Source organism: Falco biarmicus, chromosome 4 (genome assembly GCF_023638135.1).
Source record: "Falco biarmicus isolate bFalBia1 chromosome 4, bFalBia1.pri, whole genome shotgun sequence".
NCBI lineage: Eukaryota > Metazoa > Chordata > Aves > Falconiformes > Falconidae > Falco > Falco biarmicus.
Window position 1 is genome coordinate 42,846,940 of NC_079291.1, and position 23,941 is coordinate 42,870,880.

The 23,941-nt window shown below is 59.4% G+C and overlaps 1 protein-coding gene across 1 annotated transcript; it reads left to right on the forward strand.

Annotated features, from left to right (window-relative positions):
- The first annotated feature begins 16,640 nt into the window (after nucleotides 1-16,640).
- On the forward strand, nucleotides 16,641-17,805 carry PTF1A (pancreas associated transcription factor 1a). Its single transcript, XM_056337695.1, has 2 exons — nucleotides 16,641-17,427; nucleotides 17,520-17,805. Exons 1-2 carry the CDS (start codon nucleotides 16,803-16,805, stop codon nucleotides 17,720-17,722), a joined length of 828 nt encoding a protein of 275 aa, XP_056193670.1. The 5' UTR covers nucleotides 16,641-16,802; the 3' UTR covers nucleotides 17,723-17,805.
- Nucleotides 17,806-23,941: the final 6,136 nt, after the last annotated feature.

Genomic DNA, 23,941 nt, shown 5'->3' on the forward strand with positions numbered 1-23,941 from the left:
GATGATGAGGTTGGGCTACTCCACAGTAGGAAGACCTCACGGAGTGAGGTGTGGTATAGGGAGTAGGTGGGAATATGAAGTGGAAGATGCAGCATGAAGGGGGTGACATTCTGTCTGAGCAAGGTATCCTGCTCTGTGGAGGTATGGCATATGGTTGGGTGGTTTTGGACAGGGATGGACAGTGACTACTCAGACTCACCTCAGAATACTTTTTTTTTTTATTATTTACTTGAATATTCCAGAATATTTTGACAATTTTCCCTCAGGACATGAAGCGGCTGAAATGGCTGCCTTGCAGTGACCTCTAGAGTATGTTTGCTTTCAAACCTGCTGCAACCTTAGATCACCTAGAAAAAACAGCTTCTCCCAAAACAGATTATATAGACCCACTTTCTCTTCTAAGACTGGATTGTGCCATTGCCAGTCTCAAAGTGTTTCTCCACATAATGCCTCAGGTAGGGCACGTATGGAGAAAAGAGGCTTGTTATCTCCAGTTTGCTAGTGCATCAAAGGAAGTTGCAGATGCTCTGTATGGATCTGATCCAATGCTCTTTGAAGTCAGTGAAAACCCTTCCCTCGACCTCTTATTCAGTTCCCCTCTCTCAGTAGCTCTTTATGCAAATCGTAGTCTATTTTGTGTGTCTCTCCAACAAAATCAACATGTTTCTCCCAGGCATATCCCTTTGTGGAAACTGATAGCAAACCTTTCAAAATTCTTCTCGTTCTCTTTTTCTGATGAAGCGTGACTTGAAAGCAGATAAGCATTACCCAAAGCAGGGGAAGAAGCAAGCCATGACCCTACAGACCTGTGGAAGTACCAATTACTGACAGCTATTATCACTCTGACTGCAGTGGGTCTGCTTACCTGGGTAACAGCCAGGAGAAATGGGCCTCAGATAGGGACCTGCTGAAAATCAGACACAATGCAAATGAATGCAGGCCACTTGACAGCAGAAGGTTGTCAGGAAGCCAAAGTGGAAAAAGCTGGCCAAGCCTAAAATGAAATCGACCACATTTGCAAAAATAAGTAAATAAATAAAATCATGGATGGAAGTATAGTGTACAGAAGTCCTAGAAAGCTCAGGATGAAACTGTTTAAAAATGACACTGAAATACACAGCAGAGGCTACAACTAAAAAAATGGGCAGCCCTACTCATGATGACTGGGGTGCAATCTTACCGCTTTGTGCCTTTTAAGATGGTCCTTATGTACGCATGTGCCAACAGCCTCCGCTCTTAACAATTAAAAATCCAGGATATGGATTAAAGCGATAGCAGGTGGCAATCTAATTGCTATCAATCTTCTATCTGAACCTCTCATTTGTCATATAAACTCACCAACAGCTGGCTCTCAACCCTGGTTATCCTCACAGCTATTATACAAGGTTCAAAGGAGGTATGGATGTTGGGTCCTCACCCGCCTGCGGCCAAGGGGAGCAGAGGGGTGCACAGGTGCCGTGCTCTGCAGCAGCAAGATGAAGGGAGCACTGGATAGCCCCCCTTTTCGTTCTTTTCACAGGAGTTGTTCATGGCGGGACTCAACATTCACTATCTGGTACCAGCTTCAGCCTCCACACTGAAACAATATGGGCCGAAGAACTTCCACCTGCCTGGGCCGCAGCCAGGAACCCACAAGCCACTGAGGCAGCAGCACAGCAAATGGGAAGTGCCGTTATTAGCGAGAACTAGCAAGAAAGGAAATTTCCACCGTTTTCAGGGCTGTTTTAGTCATATCGCAATGTTTCAGGCACTGCCGCGCCTTGGCGAGCCCGGTTTTTCGGTGGGGGGGTTAGCCTGCGCCGGTGTGCTGCGCTGTGGAACGGCGGGGAATGGCCACGGCAGCGGCCGGCCAGCACCGATGGGTGTCCCCCGGCGGCCCGGTGTGCCCGCCCGCCGCCTGCCCGCCCAGCGCCGCGCCGGGGCCGCCCGCCAAGCCCCCCCGCCGGGCGCCCGGCGGCAGCGGCAGCGCCATCCCAGGGCCGCCCCTGCCGCGCCGTTCCGCGCGGCGTCACAAGATGGCGGCAGAGCTCCGAGGCCGGGCCCGCGCGGTGCGCGCCGGCTTCTCCCGTGAGGAATCACCAAAACTGGCAGGAGCTGGGGAGCTGGTAAAAGGTGGAATTGTTGCGTTGTGAGTTTTGGGGATGCCTGTGTTCATGTTCAGCAGAATCTCGGTCGATTTTGGCAGGCAGGTACACCGTAGTTTCCTTATGAACAGGTCACGCTTCAGCCCAGGGGTGCGAGGTCTAGGCACGCATTTACTTCTATCCTTGAACGGTCTCTGTGGCGTTGGCCTCCGGAGTTAAAACGGGGAGACCGGCCGTGCCATCTGTGTCTTCTCTGCAGGCGTTTGGGTGGGAGACAGTAACGTGTGGCTTGAAGAGGGGCAAAGCTTGGGAAGGGAGGGAGAAGGGGGAACAAAAGCCAGTGACTCCAGGCTCCCGGAGCTGAGGTGTCAAGGGCAGAGGCGAGTCTCGGGCAGGGGAGGGAGGGAATGAGGCACTCACGGAGGTGAGCAGCTTCAGCAGGAAACGGGGGTTAGTGAGGGAAGAGACTGGGGTCACATCGTCTCTGAGGATGCACTAGAGTGTATAACCCGGGTGCCTTTGTGGCTCAAGCTATCGTTGCTAACATGACACTTCAAAGCAATGGGAATATGTTCCCCAAGTAAACTCAATTTATGTCTGATAGCAGGAAGGACCTGGTGACGCTACAGCCAAAAGTATACCTTAAAATGTATTCTTGCCCCTCAATTGCTATTCCTGAACAATTGTGGACTCCAAGAATCCACAACATAGGGAGGCAGCATCTCTGCCCTCTAAAGAAAGGACAATCCAGTGTGTGAAAAACCAGGCAGAAGCCCTGGGAATGAAGGAGCTGAGCCGTGAAGACCCGCAGAGGATTTGCAATGAATGTTGGCATGGCATAAAGAGGGCAATGAATTCACACGCATTCCCCTAAGCCTTTGTGTGCCAGTGCGCAGAGCCAGCTCTCACTGCCCAGCCCCACAGCCGTAATTAAGGGATTCCCACTTGGCATGAACAGGTGCAGCCCCACCCAAACAACAAGGCTGCAGACAAAAGATTACAAATAAGGGATAAATCCCTCTACTGTACATTGCAGTGGTGATCAGGGACAGGTGGCCTAGGGTAATTCGGGTTCAGTCCTCATGCTGGGGTGGGAAACTGCAGCAACTCATTTGGATCTGAACTATTACATGATAACTCCTTGTGGGCTCTGTTGATGGGGAGGCTGATGGAGACATGGATTTAATCAAATAGACTGTAAGCTACTGGCAGTGGAATTACTCCTACAAATTTCTGACAGCTTGAAAATAAAGGCACAGATGAGGGAGAAGCTGCTTTCTCCAGCTGCCCCTTCCTCACCAGGACTATATGTCATTCATTCGTTCAGCTATAATTGATCGTAAAGATCTTGTACATCAGATGAGCATGAATGTATGCATGCAGTGGATTTACAGTGCTCATGTACGTTTGGGGTGCGCTATGTCCAGAAGAGGTCTTGAACGTTCGGTAATAAAAATGAAGCAGTTGTCATCTGGTGTGATCTTTGATGTTTTCTTAATTTACCGTATTTGTTGTTGCGTGAGACATGTCCTGCCATCAGTGTCCTGTCTGTACATCTAGAGGAAGGTCTTAACACAGCTGAGGGCTGTGGGCAGTTCAGCTGAATTTCCAATATTGCAATCTGTACTTCATGGTGCATCAAAACCTTCTGCCTTGGGTGCATGTGGCTCTGTTAGCACAGATTAGAGTGCCTTGCAAGCTTTTCATGTGGTTATCCTCATAACACCTGAGAGTGAGTGAAGGGCTATTTTCTGCACTTAATAGTTAAGTCTGAGTTATACAACCCTGGATTCCTCTCAATCAACAAAAACACCAAGGCTACGGTTTAATCAGTGCAGGTTCTCTTGGTAATTGTTAAAGAGCTGTAAGCATGTAAAGAGGGCACTACAGATTTCAGGAAGCTTTGGAATAATTAGCTTCCTGCATTGGGTATCTTGTAGTGCTGAAAATCAGCCAGAATAAGCATGGGCCAGTCTGGGAGCAAGGCACTTCGGTACTTCAAAACTCTTGCTAGACATTTAAACCATTTAAATGTCAGAATGCCTTGAAAAACATGTAGCTGCCTAGATATTAGTCCTGTAACTTGAAACTAAAAATTTTTGGTTCCTTCTGCTGCCAATGAAACAGGAGTGGCATCTTCAAAGGCCAGCAGACTCCATCTTAAGAAAGCTCTCCTGAGGGTGGTTTGTTAGACCCATCTTTTCCCCTTGATTATTAATAAACAGCTTATACCTAGGAGTGCAGTTACTTTAACATAGATATAGGTGCTCTCTTTTGTTCTAGATGCTCTCAGGTATCCCTTTCCCTCATGAATGGCCTGCGTGGAAGCTCTAGCAGAGCTTCCAGAAAGGTGCAGCTCTCCTGTGGGTCCTGTGTCATATCTGCAAGCCCCAGGAAATGTCTTGGGTGCTATATAGTACTTAACATGATACTAGACCATATGTGTCATATTCCTGCGTGGAAGAAATTGAATCCCTCTCCTAATTAATGTCTTATAGCTTTTGACTGGCTGAAGTTCAAGGCAATGATAACTTACACACTAAGCAACTTGCTTGAGGACATAGATGCCAGAGACATGTGTTTACAAGCCCCAAAAAGAGAAAAGAAGAGGATCCTGGGAAGTATAAATCCATCAGCGTAACCATGATAATGAGAGTCAATTATTAATCAATTTGTAAGCACGTTAAGTGATAAGAAGGCAGTAGAACTCAACATGGATTAATCAAGAACATACCACTTCAAATTAATTCAGTGTCCTTATTTGAAGGACTAACTAGCCAAGTGTGTAAAGAGATAGATGTGATATATATTGACTTTGTTAGCGTCAAAAGCATTACCCTTCTTATAAACAAAACTGTAATGAGATCTAAATGAAATTGGTATTAGAATGAGCACCTAATGTTTGAATCTTACCAAAGCACTCATCTGTGATTCACTGTCAAAGCTGGATGTGCCAGGTGGGGTCCTGCAGGCATCTGTTGTGGCCCCAACGTTTTCAACAATAAACAGGCTACTGGAAAAAAGTACCTCATTCACGTCCTGAGAGCACTGGCTGGGAGAGCCTGGGAGAGGTTGATTTGGAGAGCAGGATCAGGACTCACATTGATCTTCACAGATTGGAGAGCTTGCCTGAAATCAATAAGTTGCACTGTAATAAAGACAAGCACAAAATGCAGTCTTGGGGCAAAAGACAGATCACATGCTTGGTTTGTGAAATGAGGAGTAACTGATAAGGCAGCAATAGTGCAGGCATGGATCAATTGGCTGTTGTGAACCATGCATGAGGTAAAGTGGGATAAAACCTATGCAGAAAAACAAATGTCATTTGGGGATATATTAACAGCAGTGATTTGGGTAAAACAGTGAGGTAATTATTCTGCTCTACTTGGCACTGGTGAGGCTTAGCCTAAGTACAGTGTCCGGTTTTGGACACTATACTTGAAGAAAAGCTACAGGGAAATTAGCAGCAAGCAGCTAAAAATGTTAAGATATTTAAAAAGCGTGCACTGAAGGGATATGGATTTGCTTAGTCTTGGTAAGAGGTCATTGAGAGGAGACATGAAAACAATCCTTATTGTGAGAAAGGTTCTTGCAGAGCAGAATGAACAGTGTTCTCCCATGCCTACTGAAAGGTGAGCATAGAAGAGCTACCAGGCCAGGTGAAACAGTACTTTTCATGTGTGGACACTTTCCAAAGAAAATGCAGCATCTCCTTGTGTAGACGGTTTTCATGTCCCTGACTTGGTTAATAATTCACCACAAAGATAAAAGCCTCAGGGCTAAATGGATACAGAGATGTGGTTTTGCAATGCCTAAGTTATAGGTGCTGGGCACCCAGCCCCAAGGCTCCTGGTATGGTGAGAGGCAGATGATGAACAAAGAATGCAAGAGGGAGCCAGCAGGCTCAGTGGGCAGCCAGCAAAAGTAAGGTGTCTACCTCTGGGCTGGAGGAAAACCTAACTGCACTTGGAAGTGGGGGGGGGAGACCTCCAGTGGAAATCCTTTCCTGGAACTGAAAACCATGGCAGGTCAGCTCTTCCTAGTTAAAAATCATCAAGATAGTTTTCACATCATATTACAGACAACACTACTCAGCAAAACACCAACCATGTAGGATGTCTGCTCAGGAGAGGCACTTGTGGGGTTAGATGATAGCTGAGGAGAGATTCTTGAGGAACATGGACCCCTAAGGTGCTTCTAAGTCTCTGGTTTTACTTGCATCTCTAAGTCTTGCACTGCTGTCCAAGACAGGAATCATTAATTTAAAACTCAGCTCTACTAAATAGTATCTAATAATTTTAATAATACAACTTGCTGCTTGGATTATAAAAGCCATTAGACAAATTCATGGAAGAGAAAGAGAGAAGTTTATCAAGAGCTCTTAGACACACAGAAACAGTCTCTGGCAAAAGAAGTCCCTAAGCTCATACCACTGGCACAGGTGGATAAAGGAACTGGATGAACCCATGCCATGGCCCAGAATAGTTTTTCTCTTTGCTTTTATGGACTCAACAGAAAATTTTCGTGAATGGTTTTAGAACACAAGAAGGACACTACTAACAACACCTTACAATCACAGAGCAGGAAGAGCATCCCAGCATGGAGGAGGCTTGAAAAATCATCAGGAGGAAGCCTAGAACTGTGAGTACCAGCGTGGCAAAGAAGGAATGAAATCCAGTGTTAAGAGGTCACACGTTTGGGATGTAGGGTAAGAACGTGTGCTATGGTTGTGGTCACAGTATTCCTTGCCAGATAGTGGAGGAAAAAGACCTTGGGGCACTAGTTAATGACAAAGGAACAGGGCCATGAAAAGGGTAAATACAACCCTTGCAGTACCAAGTGAGGGGTTTTGGCAGAAAGGCAAATGCTGGTGGGAGCTGTGAGGACTCTGCTGGATGGCTGCGTGCAGTTAAGGTTCTGGACTCATATGGAGAAAAGGGCAGGAAAGGTGATTTGGGTGATAAGCAGGGAGTCTAATCCTGAGCTTGCTTTGCTTGCCTTGGGAAAATGAGAGCTGGGAAGGAACATGGTGGCTGTACATAAACCTAAGGGAAAATCCCGTGGACACCTTTCATGGGCAGAAGAGATCAAGGGATGGGGTTAGAAAACAGGAGTCTCTAACCCACAAAAAGGAGCATTGACTGGAAGACTTTATGTAATCTAGAACTGGATGTATTTATGGAAGAGATGATGTAACATGGTTGTTTACTGGAATGAAAAAGTGCCCTGTTGTGTCCATTGGGACAGAACTCTCAGTCGTTGGAAGTCATCAGGAATAAAAACCCTAAAACCAAGTCACAGCTCCTCCTGCCAGCCGGTGTTAGGGAGCCTTATTACCCCTTTTAAAGCTGTACAGTGTGTCACTAGCACTGTATCACAAGTCATCTGCTTTGCTTTGTTTCAGCTAACCCTTCTGCAGTTATGGTGACGGTCACATACGATTTTTCAAATGAGCGATCATCTGGATCAGCGCAGAGTGTCGTCAGGACCTGGTCTCAAGGAACCATTCCCCCCTCACCGTGAGTGGTTTTGTGTCTTGGAAAACAAGGGACCCCTCCTCAAACGTGCTGCTTTCCTCCGGCGGCCTTGGCCACCAGTCCCCCACGGGGGAGCGGGGAGGGACACCCCGCGGCCGGTACCGCGGCGGGCGGGCGGCGCTGAGCAGGGCTCGCCGGGAACACCCCGCGGGGTGCCGGGGAACCCCGGGGGAGCCAGCCTCTGCTCCCAGGCTGCCCGCGCCTGCTGAGGCGGTCACAGCCCGTGCAGGAGCCTGTTCGCCGCGGGTGCCGGTTGTGTTTCTTGCCGTTTCATTCCGCTGCGATGCCCTAATGGAGTCACTGCGCCCACCCCATCCAGCAAAACCAGCGCCCACCCGGCATCCCCCACCCCGCACCGTGGCGGCCTTTCCCTCCAGCCGCCCCTCGCCCCGGGCCTGGCCGGGCAGCCCGGCTGGCCCCGCGGCAGGGCACGGCCCGCCCCCCTCGCACCTGAACCACTCCCGCAGGAGAAGCCGAGCGGCAGCCGCGGCCCTGCCGCCGAGCCTTGAACTCGGCCATGTCCGTTGATTTAAATTATATTAGCTTTGAGCCCTTCTATTGTCGGGCCAATTTAGAAGCTGATGAAACAGTAAATTGTTGGTGGAAACGTAGGCAGCTTTGTGCTTTGCCAAGCAGGTGCCTGGCGGTTTCAGTCAAGGATTGGTAAATTTACAAGAGTGCAGTGGACGTGCCCTCCCCGGGCTATTGTGAAATTCAGGGGCGAACAAAGGAGAACGTGAATATTCACACAGCCGCCTTTCAGCGTGTGGCATTGCTCCGCAATGTTTAAAGCGCTGCGCTTTTTTTTTTTCTTTTTTTTTTTTTGTTTAGGGGAAAAAAACCACCAACAACACACACCCCCCAGTCAGAAAGTACCTGTTTGCGTTTTAAAGCACATGGAAATCATCCGTGAGCAACCATATAATTTGATTTGCTAAGCAATCTGCGAGGCGATTGCACATCATTTATAACGTTCATTGAGCATTTTGCTTAATTGTGTCTCTTTTTGTAAAGGAAGCACAGCCCCCTCCCGGCTGCGGCCGGCACAAGTGGCCAGATTCCCATGGACGCGCAGACAACCGCCGGCCTTGCGCGGGGTTTTTCCCAAGCGGAGCCGTCCCCACACGCACGTCTGGGGGGGGCGAGATAAGGGCTCAGGTACGAGCTCCCTGCCTGAACCCCCTAGCTCGCAACCCGCCGCTTCGGCAGGTGCTGCCCGGCCAGGCTGGCGGGTACCCAGCTTTCCTCTCGACGGGGCGGTGCGTCCCCCGGGCGGCGAGCCCCGGGCTCCGCAGGTGCGGGACAGGCCCGGCGGCGGGATAGGGCTGCTTCCCTTTGCCAGCCCCAGGCCCGGGAGAGGCGCTCAGGGCGGGAGACCTGAAAGGGGCACCAGAAGGGGAGGAAAGGCCTTTGATGCGCGACCTAGCTGGAGCCGCGTGTCCCGTCCCGTCCCCCCAGGTGTTGTGCCGTAGCTGTTCCCGCCTCCGCACGCCGCGCAACGAGCGCGCAGGCCGGCAGCGGGACCGGGAGGCCGCGGGGCGCCTCGGGGCGGGGAGGCACCGGCCGGCGGAGCCGCGTTTAGCGGGACTGGGGCGAACTCCTCGCAGGCGGCGGTCGGCGCAGCTCAGGCCCCTCCATGGAGCGGGAGGCGAAGCTTGGCGGGCACGGGGCTGGGGCTGGGGCTGGCGGCCCCTCCGCTCCGCGGAGAGCGCGCCGGCGGAGGGAAGCCGCCCGCACCTTTTGCCGGCCGCGGCCGCCCAGCCGCACCATATAATTTGATTTTCCCCCGTGCCCGCAGATCGATTGCAGCTCATTTGTTACATTCAGCGGCTCCTCGGGGCGGGGGAGGGGGGAGAAGGGCGGGCCGGGGGAGCCGGCGGCACAAGTGTTGGGATTCCCATGGGCTGTGCCTGCTCTCCAGCTTGCCGCGCTGGCACCCCGGCCCGAGCGGCCGACAGAGGGGGGTTTGTAGACACGGTGACCTCCGCGATCTCGGTTTGAAAGAGCCTGAAAGGAGGCTGTTTATGGTGCATTACCAGCCCAGCGCCCAGGTACCAGCTCGGAGGGGAGGGCGCGCAGCCGGGCCGACCCCGGCTGCAGGTGCCTCCTCCTCCGCCGGGCGTGCGAGGGCCCGGGGCCGCCCCGCCGCCTTTGTGGGGCCGCCGCCCCGCCGCGCCGCGCTGCGCTCGCCCCGGTAGCGACGCCGAGGGGGGAGCGCTTCTCCCCGCCTTACTGATGGGCCTCACGTGGCGGCGGGGGAAGGGGCGGGCTCGCCGTGGCCGAGTGGCAGCGGCCGACGCCGATCCGCCCGCAACTCCCGGGGCCAGTCCCTGCTTCGAGGAGCTGCAGACCTGCCCGGTGTCAGGGGTGCGGTGTGATGCCCTGACGCCCCAGCGAGGCGTGCGGGTCTCCTTCCCTCGCCTTCAGAGCAGGAAAGTTGTATGAAAGTTTATTACCAGGAAACACACAATTCCACAAGATTGCACTGAGCACAGCTTAGTTTAAATTATGCTTTCAGTGGTAAAGAGACTGGAGGAGATGTGGTATTTTTCAATTAAATTAAGTGCCCTTTCAAATCAGGAATTGACGTAGGGTCTAGGGGGTTTTAATCCTTTCCTGATAAAATATCAGCTGCATAGGTTTTTGGGCCAACTCCGGTTCAGCCTTTCAAAAGCCCCCTGCTTCCTTTCCGCATCAAACATTGCATGTCCAAAAGAGTGCAGCACGCCGAAGCAATCCCAGCGGGTTAGCTGGTGGGTTTTAGAGACTTGAAGGAAAAAATGGCCATACTCGGTATTTGCCTCACTGTGATTTTCTGGACTCTTGTTTGGTTAAACACTGACAGTGTGGAGAATGTTGGGTAGTGCCTGCGTAGAGGAAGGGGGAACTCTCACGGCTTGTCTTTCCATGCCTGTGGTTTCATGGCATTGGATCAGCGATAGGAGTTAGGAAAAACATGCAGGTAACATGTAAGTAAGAGATGGATTTTAGGCCTGGATAGGAACTAAACAGGCCTGTGGACCTCGGGGGTCCTGGGGTTTTACTTTAGCTTTAGCTAACAGGCTTCGTTATTCTGGAGTATCACATGAGTTTCCAGCCTAAATGATTCTATGATTCTATGTGTTTGGAGCTACTTCCAAAGACACTGGACTGGGCTGGAAAGGTGGAGTGCAAAGCTCACCCCTGTCACCTGCAGCTCCTCTTCACCTCGGACCCTGCTGCTGCTCGCTTAAGTCCACCTTTTATCCATTTTCCGTCTCCCAACTGTTCAGGGCAAAACGTGGCAGAAAGTAGATGCCAGGGCACGTACGCATGGGAGGCGTTGGAGGTGGCAGCCGGGGATGCTCGGGGGCAGCGAGGCGGGGGACCCGGCTGCCTCTTCCCGCTGGGGGCGAGCGCGGGGCCACGCTTCCCACGCAGCATCCCTGGGGGCCTCCGCGGGCGTGGAGAGGCAAAGAGGACGAGCGCTGCTGCTTCTGACCGCGGGGCTCGTACCCTGCGTGGGTGTCTTGAGGGAGCCGCTCGCCGCTCCGCCGCCGCTAAGACAGCCAGGAGCGTGGGTTTGCAGACGAAAAAGGTGTTTGTGGGAGGCGGGACAGATCCCTAGGAGGTGCGAAGCCCGCGGGGGCCCGATCCCTTGGGCATGGGCCGCCATGCTGAGCGCCGCCAGCGCTGGGGCACTCAGCCGAGGTTGTCCTGCGCTCCATGCAGAGCATCGGCGGGTGTTGTCTGCGCTTTGCAGCCCCGTCGGGGCGACGGGCTGCTCCCTGCTGCCCGGCCCTGCTGCGGCCCCGAGAGACCCCGAGATGAAACCTGTGAACGGGAAGGGATGGGCGCCGGTGAGCCAGGTGCTCTTCTTGCCTTAGAGAAGTAGAGCCGCTGTGGATTCCCAGCTGTGGTGCGCAGCCCCTCGCCCACGGAGGAGGTCTTTACCGCCTTCCCGAGCCAGGGTCGGGCCCCATCCCTCGCTGAAGGCTTGGTCTTCTCGGGCCGGCGGGTGTACAGCGCCGAGCGGGGTACCCCGGCAGAGGCAGGGCCGGAGGACCTGGCAAGCTCCGGGTGCCCTCGGTGCGGGATGCGCGCCCTCTTCGTGTTCCCCCGGCGGGGGGCGCTGCATGGGCCCACGGAGGGTCGGGAGTGGGGGCTGGTGGGTCAGACCCTGCATGCAGCTCTGCCCTGGCCTCGTGTCCTGCCCCATCTTGGAACCTTTAGCGACTCCACGTCCTCGTGAAAGTGGCTGCTAGCTGTGCTTGTATGCTCATTGACTCTGGAGGGAAGGCGGAGTGCCCCTTGGGGTACCCCCACTGGTTCCTGCCCTCCGGGATGTGAAATAACGAAGTGTCAGGCGCCGGTCATACATTTTCTTTACTGGAGAGTAGTGCGGGGAGGTGTCGTTCCCGTGAGCACGCCGCGGGAAGGGGAGCCGGGTGAGACAGTCGGGCAGGACAAATACTGAAAGAAGAGAGTTTACGACGCAGGCGGTGCTGGCCCAGGTGCGTTCCGTGGCCCGGGCTGCGCAGTTACAGGTTCCTGGTTTTCGCAAGTTTCCTTTTCGTAACATCTTAGGCAACCCGAGAGGATCCTTCCCGCGCCTCAGGCGGTTCCTTCGGGCACGGTCCGTACTCATTTCTCAAAGGCAGATGTACAAACATGAAATCATTGGTCTTTAAAGCCACCGTTGCCGCAGGGGCGAGGGCTGAGCTCGGCACAGTAAGGGAATCGCTTCTGCCCCTGAGCTGCGCGTCGGACGGGGCACCGAGCGCCGGGGATCTATAGGGACAGATGTTTCATTGCCTTCGCACCCCAGCGCACACGCGGAGCGCTAGCTGTGCCCGGCGAGGGAGAGAAGGGCTGTACGAGACCGTTCCACCTCCCCTGGGGCGGTGTTCGGAAACTTTCCAACGATCTGCTAGGTCAGAACCGTTTCAAGCCAGGGTCCGAGTGCCCAGACAGTTTGGAAACAGTAGGCACCCAGAACGTCCCTCTGCTTCCCCAGCAGCGCGCTCCCATCATCGAGAACTGCCGGGCAGCCGCGGGAAGACCCACAGCCCCGACGGTGTCGCGAAATGCCCGTCGGTCCTGACGGAACTGCCTCGTGGGGACGGACAGACCGGACAGACTCACTTCCCAGACCACCTGTCTGAGTTTTGTGGCCCGCTGGTGTCGTGCCACCCGCACAGTGTGATATTCACTGCCCAGCGCTGTAGGGCTCACCCTGGCTGTGCGGTCCCAACGTGTGCCGGAGCAAAGCGGGCACCGCCAGCTCAGGGGAACAGGGAAAGAATCTGGGCATGGGCTGGGCTCCCCCTGCCTCTCTGGGCACGTATTGTTCTTAGATCAGCAGTGGAGCTTCTGCTTCTCCCGCTTCATCATCCCCTAAAGCCTTCAGACTTGGCCGTCGGGAAGATGCTTCACCACCACGTTAACCTGGCGCCTGTCTCGCTCCCAGGGACAGAGACAGACCGTGGTCAAAATGCTGCGCTGGCACAAGGCTAGTGGCAGAGGCTTTGGGGAAAAAGAGCCTGTTTCGGGGGAGAGGGTGGGGGTGTGCGTGGGGTTGCCCCCCCTCTGGATCTGGCGGCGCTTGGTCTGTCTGACCTAGGGGAAGTGCTGCCAGGCGGGCCGTGGGTCAGCGTAGGAGTGTGTGTGTGTCTCAAGTGGGTGCGGTGGTGACAGGGACCACTCGACACGGTTTGCTCATCGACTTTGAACTCCCCGGCTCCAAGCAAAGTGTGGCAGGAGCAAGGACTCGCCATTCCTTGCATAATGACTCCTTGGGCATGCAGGAAAGGAACAGAGCCAGCTCAGTAGCCAGGAAATCTCCCTGAAATCACCTCGGTGTTGTTAGGACTTAGGGTTTTGCTTTCTTTTTCTGGGTGTTTCGGAGTAGGAGTGACATGGATCCGAGCGGATGTCATGTGCCAAATTTATACTTGCGCTTCTAGATGCGATGCCTTCACCCGTAGCGTTCGTTCCCCGGCTGCATTCATTGCGCGTAAGGCCATACCGGCCAGGGAGGCAGGAGCTGGCTCATTTGCTCTCGGGAACTGGGATTCTCCAGCCGCAGGCGTGGCCCGGCGTCCCCGGTGCGCCCGGCCGCGGTGCGTGGGACGGTGCTGGGGAAAGATGGGCACGCGTCCAGCTGAGCCAGCGGGGACAAGAGGGACCGCGGGTAGAGCTCCTGTCCCCCGGGACCTGCACAGGACTGGGGTGCCACGGGTTGCGGGTGACATAGAACAGGGGCGCGGGGACCGCGCCTCGGCTGAGCAGCGCGACTGCGGGACCGGCTGTGGCTGAGCGGGCGGCTCCTGGCGCCATGGGGATGCGGGAGCAGTCGTGGGCTGCCCTGGGCTACCCAGCCCCTCCAACCCCGGCAACAGCCTCGGGGGCCGGGCACGGCGGGTCCCTGCCCTCCCACCAGCGCCTCACGCCCGGCTGCCCCGGCACAGCCATTTATCTACCCTCCCAGCGCCGGGGAGCTCCAAGGGGCGGACAAGTGATGCTCGCGGTGTAAAGGGGAAGCGCGCCCCCCCGGGGCGGGGAAGGGGAAGCAGCGCGGTTCCCGTGCGGTGCCGAAGCTAGCTGTTCGCTCTCCCAGGTGGGTCCCTCGGGTCGGCGGGGCAGGGTTGCTCAGGAGGAGCGGTCCGGCGGCGAGCGATGCATCTGCCAAGCTGCGGCTCCGCGCCGTGTGCCGCTCGGAGCGGTCCCCACCGAGCCCCGCTGGAAGTGCTGGGAGTGCTGCTGGCAGCGAGCTGGGTGTGAGCCAGCTGCGTGCCCTGGCCGCACAGGATGCCAGCAGCGTCTCTGGGCTGCATGAACACGATCGCGGCCCAGGAGACCGAGGGAAGGAATGATCCCCCGCCCTAGGCACTCCTGAGACCGTATCGAAGTACAGCGGCCGGTGTTGGGACAGCCGGTACAGGAAACACTCTCACGAGGGGCGGAGGGCCAAGGAGGCAGCGGAGGCTGCACGGGGCGGAAAGGCTGCAGGAGCGGGGCTGGCTCAGCCGGGGGCAGAGGCGGTGTCGGGGGCACCTCACAGCACTGCGGGGCTGGGCATCCAGAAGCCCGGCTCTCGGCAGCGGTGTATGGTGCGAGGTTGAGGGACAGTGAGCGTGAATGGAAACAGGAGTCCGGGCGCACGGAGAACCTTTTCCACTGTGAGAAACAGGAGAGGTTCAAACTTTATATCCGTAAGGTATCAACACTTCCTTTAACCGCGAGGTGGCTGAAGTAGCACAGGTTGCCCTGGGAGTTTGCGCAGGCTCCATCCATGGAGGTTTTCAGCACCAGACCGGCTAAAACCCTGAGCAACCTGGCTCGGCCTCGCAGCTGCCCGGGCTGCGAGCAGGAGGTGGCACTGGAGCCTTCCTCTGGTCTCTCCCAGCCCGGGTTCTCGCTCCCACTCAGTGGGCAGCACAGCAGGGCCCGCGGGGGTCCCGGCCACGCACGCTGGGCACGGACATGCTGCGGAGCCCTACGCGGAGGGGAGTGGGAGAGGGGCCTGCGCCGTCTCTCCAGCCGCGGGCAGCCGGGCCGGGCTCTCCCAGCGCGGCGGAGAGTACCGGGCGGTGGTGCCCGCAGCAGGGAGCCGCAGCTGCTGGAGGTCCTCGGCTATCCCGGTCGGCGAACGCTCCCCTGGCCCGCAGCCCCCGCCTCGTCCCCTCATCCCAGTTCTTCCGATCCCGAGGTCCCCGGTCCCTCTCCACGGCTGGGCGTGAACGGGGAGCCGCTTGGCCGTCACATCACCCCTTGGTGCAGAGACTCCCTCAGTTTCCCCGTCGCGGGACGGTGGCAGCGGTCCCCCAGCCACGCGCGGGCGCATTCCTGGCTTCGCGCGAAGGTTTCCTCCTTCCCTTTCTCGTTTTTTCGCGTGGTCCGTCCGCAGGCAGGGCTTTCCAAGGAGCGGTTCTTGCAAAGCTCTTTGTTCCCTCCCGTGACTCACAAGTTTCCCTGCCGTTATCACAGCGTTGTCAGCGGCTTTGAAGTCGAGTCATTTATTTCCCGGAGCTGGCCCTGTCTTGCTGTGCTGATAGAGCGGGGTACGTTTCCATTCGGGGTTTGATCTCTGCCCATGCTGGTGGCACACTGTAAAGTCACTTTCGATAAACCCCGATAGACTCTGCCGGACAAACTGTTGCAGCGCTAATGACAGAGATAATCCTCCCCTAATCTGCCGAGTAATCCATCTCACCCCAGTGAGAATTTTTAAGGCTTTAATCAGTGAGAGTCAGTTAGGGAATTATTAACAGAGCCTCCGCCGAGCGAGCTCGTCCTGAGAGGGCACTGGGAGTGGGAAAAGGAAAAACGCAACAGGGCCCGATGCGGTCGAAATCGACGCACGGCCGGGCGCGAGGAGCTGATGTGATTTATTTTGACGTTACGGTAGAGTTCTCTTCGTTTGTAAATGCCGCAAGAAGCCCCGCGCCACTGATCCACCCGATGCCCGCTCCGACAGCGGCTCTGCCGGCGGCGGGGGCTGGCGGGCCCGAGGGAAGTGCTGGGGGGAAGATCCGCGGGGGTGAGCCCTCCCGAGGCCCGGAGGGAGGCTAAGCCGGTCGCTGCGAGCGCGCGTTTCGGCCAGCGACATGTGGGGAGAAGTGCCGAGGCGGCCCGGGGCCGCTCGCCCGACGTGCGGGGAGCACCGCTCCGAGCGGCTCCGCGGGCTCCGGGCCCGTCCCTGGAGGGCGAGGCCGGGCGGGGCCGGGCGGGGGGCACTGCTGGGGCCCGCCCGCTCCCCCGCCCCACACCCCCCCCCCCGCCTCGGTCCCCGCCGCGGCGCCGCCCCTCGGCCGGCGGGAGCTCCGCGGTGTCCCCCCGACGGGGGAACCCGGCCCCCCTCGCCCGCCCCCCCCCCCCCGGCGTGCGCTGATTGGCTGGCGGCGGCGGTCAGCGGCACGCGCCCAGGGATGTCGTTATAAGACTCCTCGCGTGCCGGCCCGCCGCGCCAGCCGGCTCCGGCCTCCTCCCCGGAGAGCGGCGGCAGCGGCCCGGCCTCCCGGCCACCCAGGGGCGGGGAGGGCAGGGCAGGGGCGGGGGCCCCGCCGCCGCCGGGGCGGCTCGGCGAGCGGGCCGGCGGGAGCGGCTGCAGGCGTGTCCCGGTGGGGCTGCCCCCCCGCCCCGTCCCGTCTCGTCCTGTCCCGTCCCGTCCCGTCCCGTCCCCGCCGGGGCCGGACGCAGCATGGAGACGGTGCTGCTGGAGCACTTCCCCGGGGGGCTGGACTCCTTCTCCTCGCCCCCCTACTTCGACGAGGAGGACTTCTTCCCTGAGCCGCCCCCGCGGGACGCGCTGGCCGCCGACGGGCTGCTGGAGCCCGACGTGGACTTCCTCAGCCGGCAGCTTCAGGAGTACTACCGCGACGGCGGCGACCCCGAGAGCGGCTACCGCTGCCCGGCGCCGGCCGCCACCTTCCCGCCGTCGCCCGCCTCGCCCGGCTTCGCCTACGAGTGCTGCGGAGCGGCGGGCGCGGCGCTGCTGTCCCCCGGGGGGCGGCTCCAGGCGCTGGGCTCGGCCAAGCGGCGGCGGCGGGTGCGCTCCGAGGCGGAGCTGCAGCAGCTCCGGCAGGCGGCCAACGTGCGGGAGCGGCGGCGGATGCAGTCCATCAACGACGCCTTCGAGGGGCTGCGCTCGCACATCCCCACCCTGCCCTACGAGAAGCGGCTCTCCAAGGTGGACACGCTGCGCCTGGCCATCGGCTACATCAACTTCCTCAGTGAACTGGTGCAGTCCGACCTGCCGCTGCGCAGCGCCAGCAGCGAAAGCCCCAGCCAGCCCAAGAAAATAATCATCTGTCACCGCGGTACAAGTAAGTGGTGGCCCGGCCCGGCCCGGCTCCGCGGTCCGCAGGAATGCCGGCCCCAGCAATAACCCCCTGGCTTTCTCCCCCCTTTCCCCCAGGATCTCCCTCCCCGAGCGACCCCGACTACGGACTCCCCCCTCTGGCCGGTCACTCGCTGTCGTGGACTGATGAAAAGCAACTCAAGGAACAAAACATCATCCGGACAGCCAAAGTGTGGACCCCCGAGGACCCGCGGAAGGTGAACAACAAACCCTCCCTCAACGACATCGAGAACGAGCCCCCCTTCGACTTCGTGGCGTGAGGCGCCGCGCGGGTGGCCCCCGCCCCCGCCCCGCCCTGTACATGCTGTATGTAGAGACCTATATTGTAAATGTAATTTAAGATTCAGACTCTAAGGGCAATCAACTTTATTTATCTATTTATTACGGAGTAGTGATAATGAGGTAGAATCGTCTGTTTTGAATATATAATTTATATAATTTATCCTGATTTTTTTAAGATATGCAATAGGTTTATTCCACCAGCACCTTGGGGAGGGGGCGGGGAAAATGCCAGAACCTGTGAAAATAATTTATTGCCGCACGTGGACTCTTCCTGTGTTTGTTAATAATAAACCCGGATTGTACCTTGTGGAGCGGTGCATTTGTGGGGAGCTGCTTCCGAGAGCCTACGGCATCCCGAGGAAGCCCTGCAGTACCGCGCGGGCCGGTGCCCGGGCGGCGGGGTGAGCCCCGGGGCCGTGCAGCCGGGATCTCGCCCCAGCCAGCCCCCTCCGCCCAGCCGCCCGCCCCGCAGCCCCGCCGCCGCCTCGGGCTGCTCTTATACAGCCGGGGGGGACGACGGACGGACAACGGGACGGGACGAGGACGGGCGGGGGGACACTCTCCCCTTCTCTCCACCCCTTTTGACGTCCTCTCCTGAAGTGCTTCCAACTGATGTCTTTGTCTATCTCTAGGAGGTCCCCTCCTTTCAGTGCCTGTGCTCCGCTTGTGGCTTCCAGCTGAAAGACCCGAATCCCCAAACACCAGCCTTGCGAGGGTGGGGGGGTGTCCTCGCCGTTGCCCCCCGGCCCCGCCGCCACCGGGATGGGCGCGCTACCCGGAGTCGGACAAAGCTGTCCCCAAAAGTGCTGGGAAGGGGGAGCCAGACTGGGGGCCGGGCAGGCTTGCCCCCTGCGGGTGCGTGGCCCCGCGCCTGCCCCCCGCCGGCTGCGCCAGCCTTCCGCGGGCCGCGCCCCGGCCGCGCCTGGGAAACAGCCCCCGCAGCCCTCGCCCTGGGGATGCTGCCGGGGAGGCGGGGGGGGGGGCGGGAAAGGGCGGGGTGTGTGGAAAAGCCATCGTGCAACTGGTGGCAGAGTCGCTCTGGCAGCCCCAGCTCAGCGTGCCCGGCTGCTGGGGGAGGCGGCTGGGCTGCACCTGCCCGGGGGCGAGGGGAGGGGGCGGCCGGGCCTGGGGGCTGCAAGTGCTACCGGCGAGGGCGGGGGGGGAGGGGGGGCGGCCCAGGGCTGGGGCGGGGGGCTCGCCCCGGCGGCGCAGGTGCTGATTTTCCCGTGGCACCCGCGGCTCATCCCCGACGGCTCGGCCCCCGGGAGAGCCCCAGATGCCCGGCCCGGCTCACGGCCGGAGCAGAGCTGTCCCCGCGCGGTGCCCAAGCGGATGGGAACGGCCCGGGTGAGCCAAGGTATAATTATTACTCATCATATACTGTACATCTCTCCCTCTCTCTCATTTTTTTTTTTCAAAGCTGCCGCGAAGTGGGAGCAATATGTTGCATGCATGCTAATTGCATTAACCTAGTTAGACACATTTAGTTCCCTAGCGCGGATGGCATGGATCTATTCCAATAGCAATTAGAGGAGCTACTTACCCACATAAACACGCCGAGGCTGAGTCGGGGAGGGGAGCGGGGAGGGGGGGGGGGGCTTTGCTTATTTATTCGTTTATTTTTCGAGCGAGCCCCCACTGCCGGCAGGGCTGCTCGGCTGCAAGCCTCGCCCCGTCCAGCGGCGGGCGGGAGGCGGGCGGCACCGGTGTCATTGAACTTAAACAGGGCTCTTTGAGCAAGAAAAAGAGCCGACCTATAATTCGATCTTGTCCTGTATTAGGACCTCATTAAACACAGAAAGTCGCTTTTGCACAAATGCTTCCATCAGGCATGTAATCTCATTACACTCATTAGAAAGTCAAATGTTAGTCGGACTTCAGCTTAATTATAAGTTATGGAAGTGTTGTACCGTTTCCTTCTGTGCATAGCCCCGTCCGTCTCAATTGGCTTTGGCGATGCGGTCCCCCACAATTAAAACACTACAATCATTGTTATATGGCACCTTTTCTTTGCCGTGCCACTTTTTTTGTGATTCAATGCTTCAACACATCCTTTAGTATGGTGCAGATGAAGCGGAAGAGCCGGCCTTCGCATGTAAAACACCAGGGTCTCTATCTTGTCACTCTCCCGTCTTGACTTGGCAAGTCCCTTTAAACGCAATCTTCAAAGAGACTGACAGCTCCTTTTGACTGACTCATCATCCATTCACCCCAGCGCCGCGCCTCTGCGACAAAATCCCGCCGCACAGGGCAGGAGGGAAGTGCCTGTGCAGATCCCGCGGCCCGGAGGGACCCGGCGGGACCCGGCGGCTCCCGCAAGCCCGGCTCGCAGCTTCTGCGGCAGTCCTGGGGGGTTTGCTGGCGGGCAAAACGGCTGGGCGCGGTAGGCCCGCAGCCCGCATTCCTCCCCGCGGCCGCAAGCGGGGGGATCACGGGGATCGCTGTATCTCCCCGCGCTGACCCCCGGCGCGCCCCGGGCAGCGGCGCCCCGCCGCCCCCGTGTCCCGGCCCCGCTCCCGGAACCCCGGCCGTCCGCCTGCCACCCCGCATCGGCTCCCGCGGGGGCCGCTCCTCCGCAGCCGCAGTGCCCCGACGGCTCCGCGGGGGGACGGGGAGGCCCGCCCAAACCCCGGCCCGGCCTGCTCCCCCCCACCCCCGCCCCGCATCCTCGCGGGGGCCGGGGGCTGCAAAGTGAGGCACGAGAGAACAAAAGGGAGGGAGATCCCACGTCCCGCTTGGGGGCTGTGGGGGATGTTAGAGGCACTTGCAGGCAGCTCGCTTCCCGCAGGCTGCTGGGGGGGAGGTGCGGGCTCTGGGTGTGCGGGCTGATGCTGTCCTCCAGGGACCAGCGTCATTCGTGATGCTCCAGGTGAAAAGACAATTTAATTGTCCGAAACCAACAATCTCCCATTAAAACATAAACCAACCCAAACGGAAAACAAAAACCCAAACAAAAACCCCAAGGGCAACAAACTCCCCCCCGCCCCCCCCCCCCCCCCCCCCCCCAAGATCAAAAGACCGGAGGCATCAGCCCGCTGGCCGGCGCAGCCAGCGAGGGCTGGGAAGGCGTGCGTGACTCCTGTGCAGCGCGGTGCGCAGGCAGGGGCTGCCGCGGGCACTGTGAACCCGTCCCGCCGCGGTTCCCAGGGCCGCTCATCTGCCGCAGCCGGGCGAGCGCCCTGCGAGGCGCGGGGCGTGAAGCCTCCCCAGCCCGGGATCTCATCCCTCTTTCATTCACGCATCTCTCGCTGGCACCGAGTACCAGCTGCGAGGTCGAATAAACACCAGTTGAGTGTCCCCTGGTAAACCTCCCGCTTTCCAAAGCATCCCGCAGCCGGTGGGAATGGTCCTAAATAACTCCACAACAAACCGCGCTGCCGAGACCTGGAAGCGTGGGCGGGAGGCGATTCCCACGACGGGGCCGGGGTCTGGCCAACAGGTGCTCGGGTTTGGCGGAGGGCGCCGGGGGAGCCCGGGGAGGCAGAGCCTCCGCTGCCAGAAAGCAGCCTGCTCCGGCGCCTCCAGCTTTACATGGCGTGGAAGCCGCAAACAATCGCAATGATATCTTTATTGCTAGGTTCATGTCCTGGGCTATAACATATCAATCCCTGTCGTGGTTCTCTCGGATGCACCTGGTATTTCAAACTTGTTCTTTTTGTGCTTCTGGGTCCTGGACTGCAGCTGCCTAAAGCGAGCAAAGAGAGAGGCCCTTACAATGTGTCCAAGACGTGTTGGCATGGTTTGCTTGTCTTTAATGTACCATTAACTATTGTCTTTACACAATATGGGAACTGTAAAGCATGACATGTGTTATAATAAAACACATTTTCAACGATACACTTGGACTGGGCGCTGGGATGCAAGCAAACAAACAGGCCCAAATCTTGTTTTGTCTCCCTCGCTAAGCCTACTGGCAATTAAACTTAAGACCACTGCTTTCCCCTGATCAGCCAATTAAATTTTATGTCTCCTAATTTTTCACATAGAAAAAAAGTCTCGGTGCCGGCCCCTAAAGACATTGATTTTCTTGCTATCACCTGGCGCTCAGACCTTAGTTCCATTTATCAAGAAGGGAAACGTCAGGCGTTACATAAAGTGACTCTGTTACCATAAGGCTCTCACCATCCTGCCCTATTGTTTTCCCTTGTTAATAACTCATTACCAGGATTTAACAAATCAACCATTACATATGTTTTGTGTCTCCATATTTTGATCCGTACGATTAAGCAGATGTTACGATTGAAAATTGAAAAGTCCAAGGCTACTCTCGTCTGAAAGAAAGAGGGCAGCCTCAAACAACGAGCTAACAATGAGATTCAGAAGATCTTCAGAAAAACATTTACGACCAATAAACAGACTCCAACCTGCTCCATTTCAACCATTGTGCGCCTTGGGGGAATAATTAAGTTGAATAGGAAGAGGTCCGCGGGGTTTTCAATGCCAAGCCCACAGGTGCGGGGTGGCACGATGAATGATCCGCCTGATTTTTGCCAGGCTCAAGGGCCCTTCTCCTGGCCGGGCGCGCAGATACGAAATATTGTCATTTCTTTTAATTCACGGCGTTACTCTCAGGGCGAACAAAGGGGCGGGGGATGAATGGCTCCGGCTGCAGGCGAGGCGCGCCCGGCCGCCGCTGGCCTCGCCGGAGACCGCCCGGCGGGGACGAGTGCGCCGCCGCCGCCGCGCCCGGGGGCCGCCCCGGCGGGCACGGAGGGGTGCCCGGCCCCCCCCCGCCGCCGCCCGACCCCCCGCGCGGCCCCGCGCCCGCGCGCGCCTCGGCCCCGCACCGCCCCCGCGCCCCGCGCCGCCGAGCGCCTCGCCGCGGGGCCGGACCCCGCGCGGGCGCGCGTGCGCCCCGCCGCTCCCCGCCGCCCCCCGCGCCGCCGCTGCAGCCGGGAGGGGGCGGACGGGGCGGCCCCGCGCCGGGGGTGGCTCCCGGCCGCCGCCCCCGCCCCCGCCCCGCCGCCGTCGGGGCCCCGGCGAGCGACAGCGGGCGGCGGCGGCGGGGCTCTCCCGCCCTCCGACCCGCGTTGCGCATGGAGGTCTCCAAGAGGGGGCCCGGCTGTCGGGCGCCCCCGGGGACCAGGGCGGTGCCGCCCCTGCGCGGCGGCCGCGCCGTGGGCGGCCCCGGGGGGGGCCCCGCGAGGAGCCGCCGCTCCGCGCCGCCGGGCCCCGTCTGGCGGCGGCCCTGCCGGGAGGAGCGGGGCTCCCCCCGGGCGGCCCCTGGGGCGGCGGCGCCGGCGCCGGAGGCAGCGCTCGGCTGCCCGGCCGCGGCCACGGCGCCCGCCCGAGCGGCGCGGGGCTGGCGAGCGGGAGAGCCCCGGGGACGCGCCCGCCCCCCTGCCCACCCCGGCGCCCTCGCCCCCGCCCGGTTCCCCGGCCCGGCGCGGACCCCCGCTTTCCCTGGGCACCTGCTCCGCGCAACCCGCCACGCCCGGCGGCTTGGAGAGGGCAGGGGAGGCCCAGCCCCGCCGCGCCCGTCCCGCTCCGGGCGCCCCGCGGGGCGGCGGCGGGAGGCTCCGGCCGCGCTGCCCGGCCCTGCCCCGCCCGGGCCAGCCGGGCCACGGCCGCCCCGGTCCCCCCGACCCTCGCCGCCCCGGGATGCCCGGCTGGAGCGGCGCGGCCGGAGCCCCGCGGGCCCGAGCCGGGTGAGGGGACTGCCCGCTCCCCGAGGAGAGGCACTGCGGCGGGGTTGCACGGACGGGCGCGTGCCGCCGCCCCCGCCCCGCGCCCCGACGGGGTCCCGAGCCCTGCGCCGCTGCGCGGCGCGGTGAGCAGGCCGGGCGGAGGGGAGCCCTCGGCGGCGGAGCTCAGCACCCGCTGGGCGGGCGGGGGCGGCTTCACATTCAGGGAGATGTCTCCGCCGGGCGCCCTGACGGCTGCCCTACCCCCGGAGCGCACCGGGGGCCGGGGCCGGTTCGGAGCGGCCGCTCGCCGCCCCAACCTCCCGCGCTCCGGCCCCGGGGAGAAGGATGTCCCGGGCGAGAGCCGCCGTCCGTCCCCGGTGTGGACGGCCCCTCCGCGGATGGCGGGCGGGGACGCTCCCCGGGTGAAAACGGGCACCCCCGACCGCGCCGGCCCCCACTCGGGCGAGGCCACGGGGACCTGCCCCTCGCCGCCGGAGCAGGGAGCGGCCCGAGGCGAGACGGGGCGGGCGGGGAGTGCCCGTGCGGGTCTCGGCACTGCTTGGGCAGCCC

Coding starts and splice junctions, on each gene's coding strand:
- PTF1A (XM_056337695.1), top strand. CDS start 16,803: ATGGAGACGGTGCTGCTGGAGCACTTCCCCGGGGGGCTGGACTCCTTC. Junction 17,428..17,519: donor CATCTGTCACCGCGGTACAA/GTAAGTGGTGGC, acceptor CCTTTCCCCCAG/GATCTCCCTCCCCGAGCGAC.